Source organism: Plectropomus leopardus, chromosome 3 (genome assembly GCF_008729295.1).
Source record: "Plectropomus leopardus isolate mb chromosome 3, YSFRI_Pleo_2.0, whole genome shotgun sequence".
Lineage (NCBI taxonomy): Eukaryota > Metazoa > Chordata > Actinopteri > Perciformes > Serranidae > Plectropomus > Plectropomus leopardus.
The window spans coordinates 24,125,163-24,138,798 of NC_056465.1; the positions used below are offsets into that span (position 1 = coordinate 24,125,163).

At 39.3% G+C, this 13,636-nt stretch overlaps 1 protein-coding gene across 1 annotated transcript; it reads left to right on the forward strand.

The window, feature by feature from the left end:
• The first annotated feature begins 8,518 nt into the window (after window positions 1-8,518).
• ccl44 (chemokine (C-C motif) ligand 44) lies at window positions 8,519-13,493 on the forward strand. The gene is made up of 5 exons (XM_042483877.1): window positions 8,519-8,637; window positions 10,350-10,479; window positions 11,172-11,319; window positions 12,303-12,381; window positions 12,501-13,493. Exons 1-4 carry the CDS (start codon window positions 8,574-8,576, stop codon window positions 12,339-12,341), a joined length of 381 nt encoding a protein of 126 aa, XP_042339811.1. The 5' UTR covers window positions 8,519-8,573; the 3' UTR covers window positions 12,342-12,381; window positions 12,501-13,493.
• Window positions 13,494-13,636: the final 143 nt, after the last annotated feature.

The following is a 13,636-nucleotide window of genomic DNA, read 5'->3' on the forward strand; positions in this document are numbered from 1 at the left end:
GCAAAAAATAATGCTAGCTTTTTCATCTCTTTCAGCCGGTGACGTATTCTGCTTCAAGGAAAAATGTACTCAAGTCTTTAATAATCAATTTTGCCTCCGCTGCAGTACATTAAATTGCAATACAAGCCAGTGCTGAAATGTCTTGCTCAACACAGTGACTGTTGTATGACACTGAGAAAATCACACGGAGCTTTGAGTTTGCATTAGGAATGTATCTGACTCTCTACAGACCTGAGATGTGTGTTGTTCTTCCTGGCAGCATTTGTTAAACACATCCAAAGTGTTCAGTTTCACACTCTAGGCACAGTCAAGACCCCTTGAGTTTTTGCAGCAGGGATTTTAAAAATAAATGCCTTAGTGTGTTTAAGCTGATTTTCTGGGTTTAGTGTTTCGGAGAGTAATGAAACAGAGCTGTGAGAAGCACAGATGTTTGGTTCCAGAAGAGCACCAGTCAACTCCCTGCAGAGGAATGCCTGACTGGCACAGGGGAACACCGAGTGCTCTTTTCTAATAAAATATAATCACATGTCGAAGGATTGGACATCGTTTTATTTCCACAGTCAATAAAGACATTCCATTAAGGAAATCTCATGTGAAAAGAAAATGTAGAGGCTCCCCCTGCCCAGACCAGGACATGAACAGGATCTGGGACCGGCCGGCTTGATGCTCCTTCTTTAGTTTGATGGGAAAATGGCGTGCTGAGAGAAAAAACTTAAATCCAGTGGCTTTGTTTGTTTAATTTTTTTCAGATAGCAAAACTAATTAAGGTGAAATTTCTAATTAGATCACAGGTACAGATCGGGAAAAAAATTATTTGCTGGCATTGAATGTTCCTGAAATCCACTGTTGTGTTACACTTGTATGTTTCATATGTAGTGGATATTTGAAACTTGACATTTCTCAGTGTTTCAGTTTTCAATGTAAAACAACACTTGTGACAATACTTTACAACACTGATCGACCTCAGGTGTCCTGTCTTGCATTTGGACGCCTTTCACAAGCATTTTAATCCTTGAAACATGAGCAATTTGGTTTCCTTTATTTTAAAAACATGGAAATGAGGCAATGAAAAACTTGACCAAAAAATTTCAAGAAATTAGTAAAACATTACAAGAAAAAATGGCATAAAAAATAAAAGAGAGAGAAAATTAACAAAGAAACTAGGAACAAAAAGTTTCAGAAAACCATATTCTTACTAATCATAATAATGTATTTAAACATAGGTATTTGTATGTGTATATGTTTTAAAAATATACCATGTTAGCACATTTTTTCCAGGCTATCTCCTTGTTTTTGGTTGGGTTACGTTCCAAATTTTCTTCTCCTAATGCTCTTGAAAGCAATCAGGAATATGGATATTCCATATGGATATTGATATAAACCACATGGATATTGTAGGAAAACATCATGTTTTGGTTTCAACTACCCAGTTTGGTGGCTACAAACATGAAATGTCCCTGTGTCTAATTGAAAAGACCCAGATTTTTTGTTTCTTTGTTGGTTTCGCACAGCAGGTCTGCTGCTGTCTGCTGCTTGGCAGCCGTCTCACCGAGGTTTCACACATCCAGCATCCCCTCCCCCCACTGATGAGAAACTCAGCTCATGTACACATAATCTGAACTCCATCACTTGAAATGACATGATATGTACGAAACAAACAAATGTAACACATCCATGGTTTACAGAAACCCACAATGCCAAAATTTTGTTTTGGCGACTGGGTTGAACATTCTGCTTTTTAATAATCCTTTAAGATCCTCGATCTTAAAGGAATAGTTTCACACTTTGGAAAATATGCTTATTTACTCTCTTGCTGAGAATTACATGAGAAAATCAATAGCACTCTCAAGCTAAATATGAAGCTAAAACCAAAGAGTTGTTAGTTAAGCTTAACATAAAGACTGAAGACAGGAAACAGTTTGCCTGGCTCTCTCAGTTTATTGATAATCCAGCCAATAGCTGTTAAAACATTTCACTTACAACTACAAATGCGAACATGGTGGTGCAACAGGAAAAGTCACTAAAACACATTGACTGGACACACCATGGGTTTCTGTACTCATGGCCACCCATCCAATAATTGTTGAGACCTTTTTATTAATTAAAATGTAAATAGACTTATTACTGTCTGGAAAAATTAACACAGCAGTGCTGGAAACTGCAGCTTCAGAAATGGCCACTTAAGGCTGGCTCCAGAAGCAAGTCAGTGCTCAAAGACCCCAAATTTAAAATATCCAACTTTACAGAAAAAATAAACATGTTTACTGCCTGGTACAAAAAACAGTTTGATCGCTAAGCTAATTTTCCCATTAATGACAACTGTACTGTGGGTGAATTTTTATATAACTCAATCATTTAAACTTTATTATGGCTTAAGCTCTTTGCACGCCAAGTCATGCTTGCACACTGACTCAGAAACTTTCGTCCATCATTAAAGTTTTCAAAACTGGTTTAGATAATTAGATAGTTGGTTGACCAAGAAGCACTAAAGAAAATTTGATGTAACCTATGAGACAAATCTGAAACAAGCGGGTGGAAAAGGGCACACTGGTTAGATGCTGATGGAGAAGAGGATTTAATCGAGGATGAAGACCGCACACAGTCAGATCAACAGTGTGGAGACAGAGAGGGAGGACAGCTCAGCCCTTTAGCCATGGTGCCAAATGAAAGACACGGGAAGAGAGTGGCGACAGCCAGAGAGGTGTGTTGTCTGTCTGTGTGTCTTTCTGCTTTGCCTAATATTGTGGATTTTTGCAATAAAAAAGACCAATAAAACACATTGGACTCAGTCTGCAAGGTTTCTGTGTGCAATTTATTTTGACTGATGCTGGATTTTTTTTAAATGTACATGAAAAATATGGATTTGGCTTGCGAAGGTTTCTAATGTTATGCTTTAGAATGGCTTGGCCAATTTGAGAGACAAACTGCAGATAGTTTGTGCGCTCATTTCACTTAGTAGAACATCCTAGTATTTTTGGCATACTGCATTTGACATAGCATGCATTGGGACATACTAAATCTTTTTCTGGCATACTATATAGTGTGGTAGTATGGATAATGGAACTCAAAGTCACCTTAAACTAGACTCTATTATAAGCCTGGGAGATGTTAAAAACAGGATTAAGGACCTTTTGAACATTGAATGCACATGTCTGGTTTCTGAACACTGCAATTTATTGTTTGTTACACATTGACTGTTTTTAATTTGTTTTGCTTTTGCTTGTGTGTGAACATTCATGCTGTTTGTTTTAACTTTTGCTGTTGTGTTTTTAGCCTGTTTGTTCTTTTATGAGAAATTCTTCATGCTGCTGTCTTGGCCAGGGCTCCCTGGAAAAAGAGATTTGGAATCACAGTGGGACTACTCCTGGTTGAATAAAGGTAAAATAAGGGAGTTATGCACTGGAACTGTTGCTTAATTGGGAGCACACATTTGTCTGAGGACATCATATAAATGATTACCAGATAAGCTTAATGTCTGCTGTGCAGAAAACAATGAAAGAATGTGCTGTTCATCATTCTGCATTCCACTCAGCTTGTTGTCTGTCTCATACACCTCCCTGTTTGCCTCGTTTCGAGGATCAGTTCAAGTATTGCCCCCCGCATTTTATCCTTCGGAAATCCCATTCAGGTATGGTAAGATCTCTCAGGCTGCATATTCTGCGTAGTGAACAGAGCCCCCCAACATCTGGAGGAGGCCATATTACCCCTCCATGTATCCCAGCCCCCCCCCCCCCCCAAAGAGGAAGACATTACCCCATCAGCTTCACTTTTCACCGCTATTGCTTTTATTTCTGATTGCCCACATGTTTGAGAGTCTGCACACCTTGACAGGAGATATTTTAATTGCTGCAAAGATATGCAGAAAATGTATCTGGCTTATATGCAGACCTGTAGTCATGTGAAAGGTATGTTTTTGCAGCTGACATTCCAACCTGATTTCTTGGGTCAATTTCTTGAGCAGTTAACCCCACCTCCAACATGCACACACGCACGCGCGCACACACACACACACACACACACACACTGATACACAGATTTTTTACCCAAGTCTCACCCCTCAGTACACAGGCTGCATACTTTCACATCCAGGGTTTGGGTATGTAAGCCCATAAGCGACATATTGTTGCCTTATTGTCTGGATATTTCTCAGTTCTTCCACCAAGTGTTTCAGGAGCCAAAGGATAATTTGTCCAATGTTAAAATCTATTTAACCACAGGAACTCAGGCAAGCCCATATTGATCTACCCTTACAAAATGTGTCCATTACATGTCCCACATTAGTGTCTAAAGCAATATGTCCTTGCATGAGCCGTGACTCACAGTTCCAGTATCGCCCTGCCAATGTACTTAACATTTGACTACATTTGTTTTTTTCCAGAGTACAGTATGTCCAAGGCATTTTGGCTGATGAAGTTTGATGTATTGTTTTAATTTGTAACCTTAATTTATGTATTTTCATGCTTAGGAGCAGCTTTCCCCTCGTAATTTGTCATTTCATGGAACCACCCCAGGAGTTTCAGTGAGACAGTTTTTTAAGTCATGTAAAAAGAAAATAAATATCAGTGATGTATCTTGCATTCCTGTGTTATTTTTGTTTGAGGATGCATCTTGGTTCTCCTTGCAGATCAGCCAACATAAATAACATGGCTCCACGTCTGAAGTTGCTTAGCATATCTTCAATATAAAAAATAGGCAAAGACTTTTCAGTTATCTAAACCATCTACAATAAATGTCAGACTTTGGTGTCAATCCAACAGCGATAACTCAAGGGGAGTTTCTGGAGCCTCTTTAGATCAGAATAAGTGCAGCTACAAAACTGAAATGGAGCAGGCAGGGGAACTCAAAGTGTAACAACCAGGAAAATAAGGTTTAAACAGGCAAAACAATACTGGAAAGCTTGGTGAAGCACACCAAACAAACTGGAAGGAGAAGAATGGATCTGGGCCAGTAAATATAGAGACTGGCTGATGAGGGGATGAAATGCAGGTGGGGAGATGGGCTCAGGTGAGGTGAATGAGAGGACTGATCTCAAATGACTGCATATGTAGTTGGTGCCTACATTTACATGCACAAAATATTCCAGGTTCTGCCCTTTTTCAGAAAAAGACTATACACCTACTAAAGCTGTTTTAATGGCTAAAAAAAAGAAGAATATTCTACTAATATTCCTGTTTACATGCAACCATGTTTACTCGAATTAATGGCCCGAACATGTTATTTATCATGTCAAAATATATTCATTCTGAACATAGTCAGTGGCTACGATCACATGCACACTAATATTCTACTATTAATCAGAGAATAACAATATTCTAAGTCTGAAACAGGTCAAACACATAGCATATTTCCTTTTTATATTCCAAATTAGGCCTTTTTCTGAATTTAGCATTTTTTCTGACTAAGATAAGTGTGATATGACAGTATGATTCTGGTTTCGTTAGCATTCTTTAGACATGTATACAGCACATTTAGAATATACGTCTCAGATGGGGTGTTTACCGCAGTTTGCAACACACGGCCTCTCAGTTGTTTACAGTCAGATCTCTGTGTTGTCATGGATACGTTGTAGACAACCCAAATATCTAACAGTCTCCAAGGCTTCGATAGAGATAAAGATGCATGCCTAAAAGAGAAGTACACATATTCAGTACTTTCTCATGTCTGCTACGGTTCTACACTGCCCCTGCTGTTTATATGGATACTGCATCTCAGGTCAGTGTCATGTTAATTTTTTAGGATGCAGACAGCCAATGTGCCGAACTGATCAGGGGATGTGTGGCAGTCATCATGTGTACGCGTAGTAAACAGCAAATATATCGCCGCCTTACTCAACAATTTAAAGCTATAGTGAAAAAGTATTGTAAACTAATGAGGTCTATAGGTCAATATTGTAAGTGCCCATTACATTATTTCCCAACATTGCTGTTGGCATTTCTAAAGCTTAAATGATATTCTGCTGTCTCTCAAAACCTCTTCATGTAAAAGATTGACATTATCTGAATTATCCTGTCCTTATTAACAAGAATTACAGCTCAGCTAAAGTTAGTAATTAGCAAACATCTCAAACACTTTGTCAATTTAATGTATCACTAATGAGTTGTAGCAACATCTGTGTTTCTGTCATACCCAATCAGGCCTTTGATCAATAACGTTTTATACACTGTTGTTGTTGGCGGCATCGTCTGACTTTGGCATCTCTATTTGTCATTTTTCTCTACCACAAGGTCAGTTCAAAGGAATATCTTGAAACAGATGCAGGCCTACATCAATTTCTCTGGTTTCTCTCAGTATAATTAGGTCCCGATGCTGTTTTCTGTTGAAGGTTCTCTGTAATGGATGTACATGCTGGACTGTCAGATAGAGCCTCCAGCTTATTCTTGTGGTGTTCGGTTATGGAAACCAAGTAACAATTTTATTATGATTTATAGTCAGACAGGGAGAGGCTGCAAAGACATATTAAGGACATATTTTTCAAACATCTGAATCACTATTGGCCAAATATATTACATTTACTTGGTGACATTGGTGCAATGGTATGAGCCAAGCCATAAAAAAGAAATAAAAGTAAAAAAAAAACAAAGGTTGGAATCAAATGATGTCTGGACCTTGGTTTTATATTGGCTGCCAGACTTCAAAGTTTGTTCTGTAAATTAGAGTCATGATTAGAAAGGCCAGACAAAAGAATGTAAGATACATAAGAGCAATATAATAATATTCTGAATTTGATACAGGACATTTAAACAGCATATTAAGTTTCTGAAATTAGGACTTTTTCTGAATGTAGCATTTTCCAACTTAGGCATATGGTTATACTGTAATTATTTGGGTGTCAGGAGCATTTTCTGGACATGTGTACGGCGCATTCGGAATATTTGTGTCAGTTGGTATTTCTAGTTTGCGACACACGGTATCTTGCCCATTTCACAGTGAGCTCTGTATGTTGTCATGGATATGATGTACACAAACCAACGGCCAAAAGAAAAGTCCACATTTCTGCTAGGAATGAGAAACACACCTACTTTTAAACATTAAGAAAGACTTGGGATTTCAACAGGTTTTTGGATATGTAGAATCATCACAACAATAACATTGTCAAGACAGTGGTTAAAGAAATGCAAGAGGGGGGCTATGTTTACAATATTCAATCTCACAAGTTCACCACAGCTAAAAAACTGAAAAAATCCTATTTTGATGCAAAGAACCAAAGTGGCACAAGCAGCTCCAGCTGTTTCACATTGCCATATTTGGATGTGGTAAACAAGTGCCAGCACATTTATCAGAGTATGCATCGCTGCATTTTTTTTTTATTAGGTATGTAAGAGCTCGGTAGGAATGTTGTCTTTTTTGGAATAAGGGCAAAAACCGGAATATTTTGTGCATGTAAACGTAGTCATCTTAAGTTTATAACTGAACATACGGCGGTGTGTCATCAGCGTAGAAAGAAAACATCATTTTAGAAATAACCTTAAATGGTGGGAGTATAAAAACTAAACACAACAAGGGGCCGAGGACTGCACCTTGTCAAACAACACTTCCAAAATGAGCAAAGAAAGAGGGAACATTACTCGGCAAGCAAGGTTTTCATACAGTATAGCATTTTTATTTCGTAGATAAAAGAGACAGAGGAGACAATAATGAAAATAACAAGCCCAATTAAGTGTACAACCCAGAAAATACAAGGTATGAAATAGAGAGAAAGCCAAGCTTTTATGATGCACGCTGAGTAGGCTTCTCTTAAGAGTTTGAGAGAGGTCGTTTCATGGTCAGCAGCAACAAAAGCCCGATGAGAAGTAGAGTTCTCAGTAAAAGAATAACTTACACTGTAGATCTAAGAAAGGCTATCTACAACAGGCATTTTTAAAACATGATTCATCTGTGCATGTTGTCTTCCAGGGTTAAGTCAGGCTAATAAATTCAGTTTATCACAGTTAGGTGTGTTTGGCATTTTGTCTGGAATCCCACAGAGAGAACATAACTCTGCTGCAACACCGATCCAGATGCACATGGCAGAAACGGCTACTGTTCGGTCTGAGAGTTTCCACAACTACATTATACAGCTGCAAACCAGGGTTAATTGGATGTTATTTGAAAATGAATGATTGCAATCCTATCTTTAAATGGTAAATCAGGACTGATCTTGTAATCTGAAAGCCACGGGGTGAATCCTTGTTGATTTCATTAAATCTGTTTCAGTCCTGGAGGAGAAAATGAGAGAAAAGAGGCAGGATGAAGGAGGAATGTAAAGCCTGAAATGAGACAAATGAGGCTTGCCATCCTGAGTGAGGAAGCACAGAGAGGAGAAATGAGTGAGAGGTGAGATGAGTGTGAAAGAAAAAAAAAGAGGATGAGGGAGGGAGTTTAGCTGAGCGTGAGAATGACTGAAAATGGATAAACAGAGGGTGGGAGGGGAAGACGGTAAGACAGAAAAAGAGAGGTGGTGGAAGTGAGTGAGTGAGAGATGGGCAGGGAGGTATAAAGAGAGGGAGGGAGTAATATAAGAGAGGCAGCCATAGAGGGAGAGGTGACAGAGTAGATTATCCTCCTCTCCTCTCCTCCTCTCTGCCAGCCTCATCATGTTCATGTTGCAGATGTTGACTGTTATCTCTCTGACTGTTATTCTCCTGGCATCTGTGGAAGGTAGGACACAGCCATACTAACTATGTGTGTGTGTGTGTGTGTGTGTGTGTGTGTGTGTGTGTGTGTGTGTGTGTGAGTGTGTGTGTGTATGTGTGAGAGTGTGTTGCGTGCACCCTGCAGGTGGACAGTGTAGCAAAGAGAGCGATGGCGAAGACAGAAAAGGAGAGGGAAAGAGGGATAGCAGCAGCAGCAGGGAGGAAGGCATGGATGTAAACAGAGGGGCAGGAGGACAAGCATCACACAACACTCAACACAGAAAGAAAGCAACTGTCTCATGGCTCAGTCTGCGTGATGGTGTCGCCTCGTGTGTTGTGAAAGCATTAGAAGTGCTGTCATGTTCCCTAGGACGGATACAAAATCATCTGTGGCATAGCAAAGCGTCACTGTCCTATTTTACAGCTCTTATTGCTCCTGCTGCTTCCATCGCACTTTAATTTGTTTACACATTTGCTCTGGATGAGGAGGCATCCATGGCACACCCTCCATGCAAACACACACTCCTCCTCTCTTTCTCTCACTTTCTCGGTCTCTCATTTCACTGCCATGGTAGTATGTGTTTGCAGCACAATGGGATGCCATTGTAATGCCTCTGACATTCTTGTGTGTGCATGCGTGTGTCCATAAGTGAGTGTGTGTATATGGAACAAGAGGGCATGTGCACATTCTGCAGAACAGCAAACATTTGGCTGAAAAGGTGTTCGCTTACATCACAACATTGACTTCACAGTGTTTAAAAATCACGATTCTGTGCAGAAAATGTGATTTTAAAATGCCTCTGTATCCAGTGGTGGATGAAGTATTCAGATTCTTTACTTAAGTAAAAGTAGTAATACCACACAGTGAAAATACTCTATAATAAGTAAAAGTCCTGCAATGAAAATTATACTTTTATACAAGTAAGTATGAATAGGAAAATATAGGTATTAAAAGTAAAAGTACCCAAGGCGGAAAAATCATTTAAAAAACAACAACAAACAAAACACGCCAAAACCTGTTAAAAAAAAAAAAAAAAAGAAAACAAAATTGTTAAAACATTTTTAAAAAATACCCCAAAACTCAAAATAATTAGAATAAAACAAGAACGCAAATTTATATATAAAAAAAAAGAACCCCCCAAGCCCCTTGAAATCATAAAACCTAAAACCTAAACCTAAAAACTCTTGATTATTTAAAAGGATTTAAAAAGACAAATAAAAAATCCCTCAAAAATTTAAAACATGAATAAACCACCCCAAAAGACAATTAATCAACTGATCATTGCAGCTGAACTTAAGATAAACTGTTAAGTTTAATTTATTACAAAAAAGCATTTTTTTGTGTGTGTGTATGTAAAAATAAAGACAAAGTAACTAAAACTATCAGATCAATGCAGGGAAGTAAAAAGTACATTTCTCTTTGAAATGTAGCTGGGTAAAAGTATTAGATGACATTAAAAGAAAATACTCAACTAAAGTACAGGTACCTCAAATCTGTAGTTAAGTACAGTGCTTGAGTAAAATGTGCTTAGTTACATTTCACCACTTTTTGTATCTAATGCTAATGTTATTTGTTATTATATGCAGCACATACTGTTTGAAGTTTTGCATCACTATAATAGTGTTGTTTCAGTGCCTTGTCCTCACTGTTTTCACTCTAAGAATGACCCGGTAAAGCTAAAATGAAAAGGTGTGAAACAGAAGACAGCAAAACCAACATGTCTTTGTCTGTTTTAGGTAAAGGCGTGCAGATGCAAAGGGATGTCCAGTGCTGCATGTTGTACTCCCAGGGCAAGGTGCGTACCAAAGATGTGTTGCGGTTTGAGGTGCAGACGGAGGGGCCCGACTGCAGTATACAAGCCATCATGCAAGTATTTCAACTATCCACTCCTGGAGCTAAAGAGCACACAGCAATCTGCAGGCATGGAAAATATGCCTCTCGTTAGAAGAGGGCAGAGCCGGGGCTGAGAGGCATTGTCATCTTTCCAGGTCATGTTGTTATGGCAGGGCTCAGAGCTGTATTTGCCAGGGAAGTAAGAAAGGAAATATGTGGGAATAACAAGCCATCTGAAAATACCTTCCGAGCCAGCTGAGCCCTGCCGCAGCCATTCAGTCAGAACAGCAGGGTTTAGTTAAGTAAACCATTCTGCGTTGTGATACCTATTGTTTCCAGCGGGTCAGAGAAATCTGATGTAGCTGGGGAATGAGGAGCTTGCTTTTTCATGCGGTCCAGTTAACAAAAACATAGAATTCTTGTACAGTGGATACAATAGTTTCTTTTGGTCCTCTCTATTTCAGTGGTTCCCAACCTCTTAAACTTTCCTCGTGTTTGATCACAGTTTGAAAAAAAATCTATCTATCCAGTCAGCGTCTCTTCTTTGTGATTCTTTTGGGCTCTCACAGGCTTCACCTGACAGACATCATTGCAAGTCCTTGACATCATTGCTGAATCATTGTTTCTTCCGCTCTTGTGCTTCCAGAATATTAAAATTTGGGGTTTGTGCAGCACCTTGTACTCCAGTGCTGTATTTTGTAACAAGTACTGTGTTCTTTTTATAGTCTTTACACAAAGAAGGCGGTGAAGTGTGCAGACCCCAGAGACCGGAAGGTGAAGCGGTTGTTGAGAAAGCTCCTGCAGAGACAGAGAGCCAAGGCCCACCGAACCATGTGGCTCCTTCCTCATGACAACCTGCCTGTCATGTCAGAGGTACAAACTGCTTTTTGGCTACGTAACAATCACAACCTCCAGCAGTACAATATGTAGTACAGTTTATATTGAATGTAATTGTTGTCAAACCTAGAACATTCAAAAATGTACTATTATTATTATAGATCATCATACATCCATTATTAGTCTATGGCCTCATTACCACTGCACAAAAACAGAAATGCTTGCACCCACTAACATCTGGCGTTTTAATGCAATGGGAATGCGTACAATCGGCATTCACACCCGGGTCAAATGACTGCAGTAAACACCGTTTTTTGTTGCCTCGGGCTCCAATCAGCATTGATGGGAACACACCTGGGTGAACACGCTCATTTAAGGAGCTCATTTCAGGTCCTTAACTGGTGAGTTAAAATGATGCAACAACACTAATTACCATGTGTCTCCTCCTAAGCTGCTCTAAAACATTATTCAGTAAATCTGCACTGAGTTTAAAAGAGACACTGAATAAGTAAGAGACGTAAAAAAAGAAGAAAGTTTTTAATGACCTCTGTTCATGCTGCTGTCTGCTGCTTACCTGATCAATGGCCTGTCCATGACGTAGAATGGACACATCAACAAAACACCCTCCCCCCAACACACAAAAGCTGACCGAGAGGCAGACTCGCTGCAGTGGTGTGTTCACTGGCAATGGGAATGCAGTGTATCACCTATAATTAGTGGGTTTATGCACTTTTGGAAAAACCAGCGTGGACATGCTGTTGTTGGTGAGAAAGGGATATATTTTACTGACTGCTGAACTAGATGGACCAGAGGTGGTTTCCCTACGACAGACCGAGTGTTAGCATTAGATCTTTGGATCACTTTTCCCTTATGTTTGTTTTATTTTGGTGCCTCCAATAGAATGCGATTAAATCCAATTGATTCAGCCAAAAGCAGACAATGCGATGGTTGATTTGAGATAGGATTTTTCATGTTCTTTCTACATTACCATCGACATTTCCTCTTCTTGTGATCATCAGGACAAGAAAGATAACTGGGCGGTTCTCAACGTGGAGTGATGGAGCGCCGTCAAATATGGACGAAAACTCATAGTCATAAGTACATTTTTTATGCCATTTGACTATGTTGAAACCCATGCAAGTTCAGCGTGCGATATATAATGCATGAACGTACCTCACAAATGTCTGATCTCATATTTTTGCATTCTTCTCCCACAGGCCAAGTAAACTTTCAGCAGCTCGTCATCTTTACTCGGCGCAGCTTGCTGACTCTCCAGTCGTCTTGTGTCTCTCTCTATCCACACTATCTGTCTCCCTGGGACCAGACCTGGGCAGCAATACATATTTAAATGGCTTTAGATATTTAAACATGAACTGTGCTTGAAATATTCTCAAACACATGGCTGGAACAGTCTCAGCAGAGGAGTATTTACTTGTAAGATAAGTTGAACTGATTTTTTTTTTTCAATGGCTCATACTGTTATTTGCCAGAGTCTGCCTGGAAGTGTCTCCTTCTGTAACATTGCTACCCGTGGCTGATGTGAAGTCAGTGGAAAAGGTGTAATTAAGCAAATGACGAACGAGCAGTGATATTTATAGAATACTGTATATCAGCAGGATACTCTATGCTTTTGTGACTTGTATACCTTCAGTAATGTGTTTATAACACTGCACACAGTTAAGAGGACGGGGTTTCATCACGGTGTGCAGAATATTGGGGAACATCTCACTGATACTGATTTGCACTTTGTTTGGTTTGATCCAGGTTCCAGTTGTATTAAAAACCCTCCTTCAGGCTTTGACCTGAAGTATTTGACTGTTAGACAGGTGAAGTCAAAGTGGGATCACAGAGAAGATTTCACCTGGATACAACTTCCTGTGTCACATAAAGAGATAATGTTCCTGATATTCCGTCCACTCTGTATATTGACTGTTTGTAAACTCAGCATGAATCTTTTACAATGAGGCCCTCAGGCATCTACCAGAGATTGACATATCTTCACAGTTTACATTTGTCTTTTCCACCAATAGTCTGTCACTAAACTATGCCAAAGTATTCATGACTGAACTCACCACATGGCAAGGCTGTTAAAACTTAGAGGGCTCAACTGTGTGTGAAGCACACGAGTATTGTATTGTAGAAGAATGCACTGTATGGTAAAAACACAGTATCTCAAGTGAGCTATTTTATAAATTAATCTGAAACAATAATGAGAGATGCCTCACTGTCTTTTTCTTTTTTTTGGTATCTTGTGTGTCTGCACAACTTTATTTAGCCACGCTGTCAAGCAGGTAAAGAGAAGGACCCAAATGCAGATAGTCAAGGCAGAAAGGGACTGTTAATGACCAGATGA

Coding starts and splice junctions, on each gene's coding strand:
- ccl44 (XM_042483877.1), top strand. CDS start 8,574: ATGTTCATGTTGCAGATGTTGACTGTTATCTCTCTGACTGTTATTCTC. Junction 8,638..10,349: donor TCTCCTGGCATCTGTGGAAG/GTAGGACACAGC, acceptor TGTCTGTTTTAG/GTAAAGGCGTGCAGATGCAA. Junction 11,320..12,302: donor ACCTGCCTGTCATGTCAGAG/GTACAAACTGCT, acceptor TGTGATCATCAG/GACAAGAAAGATAACTGGGC.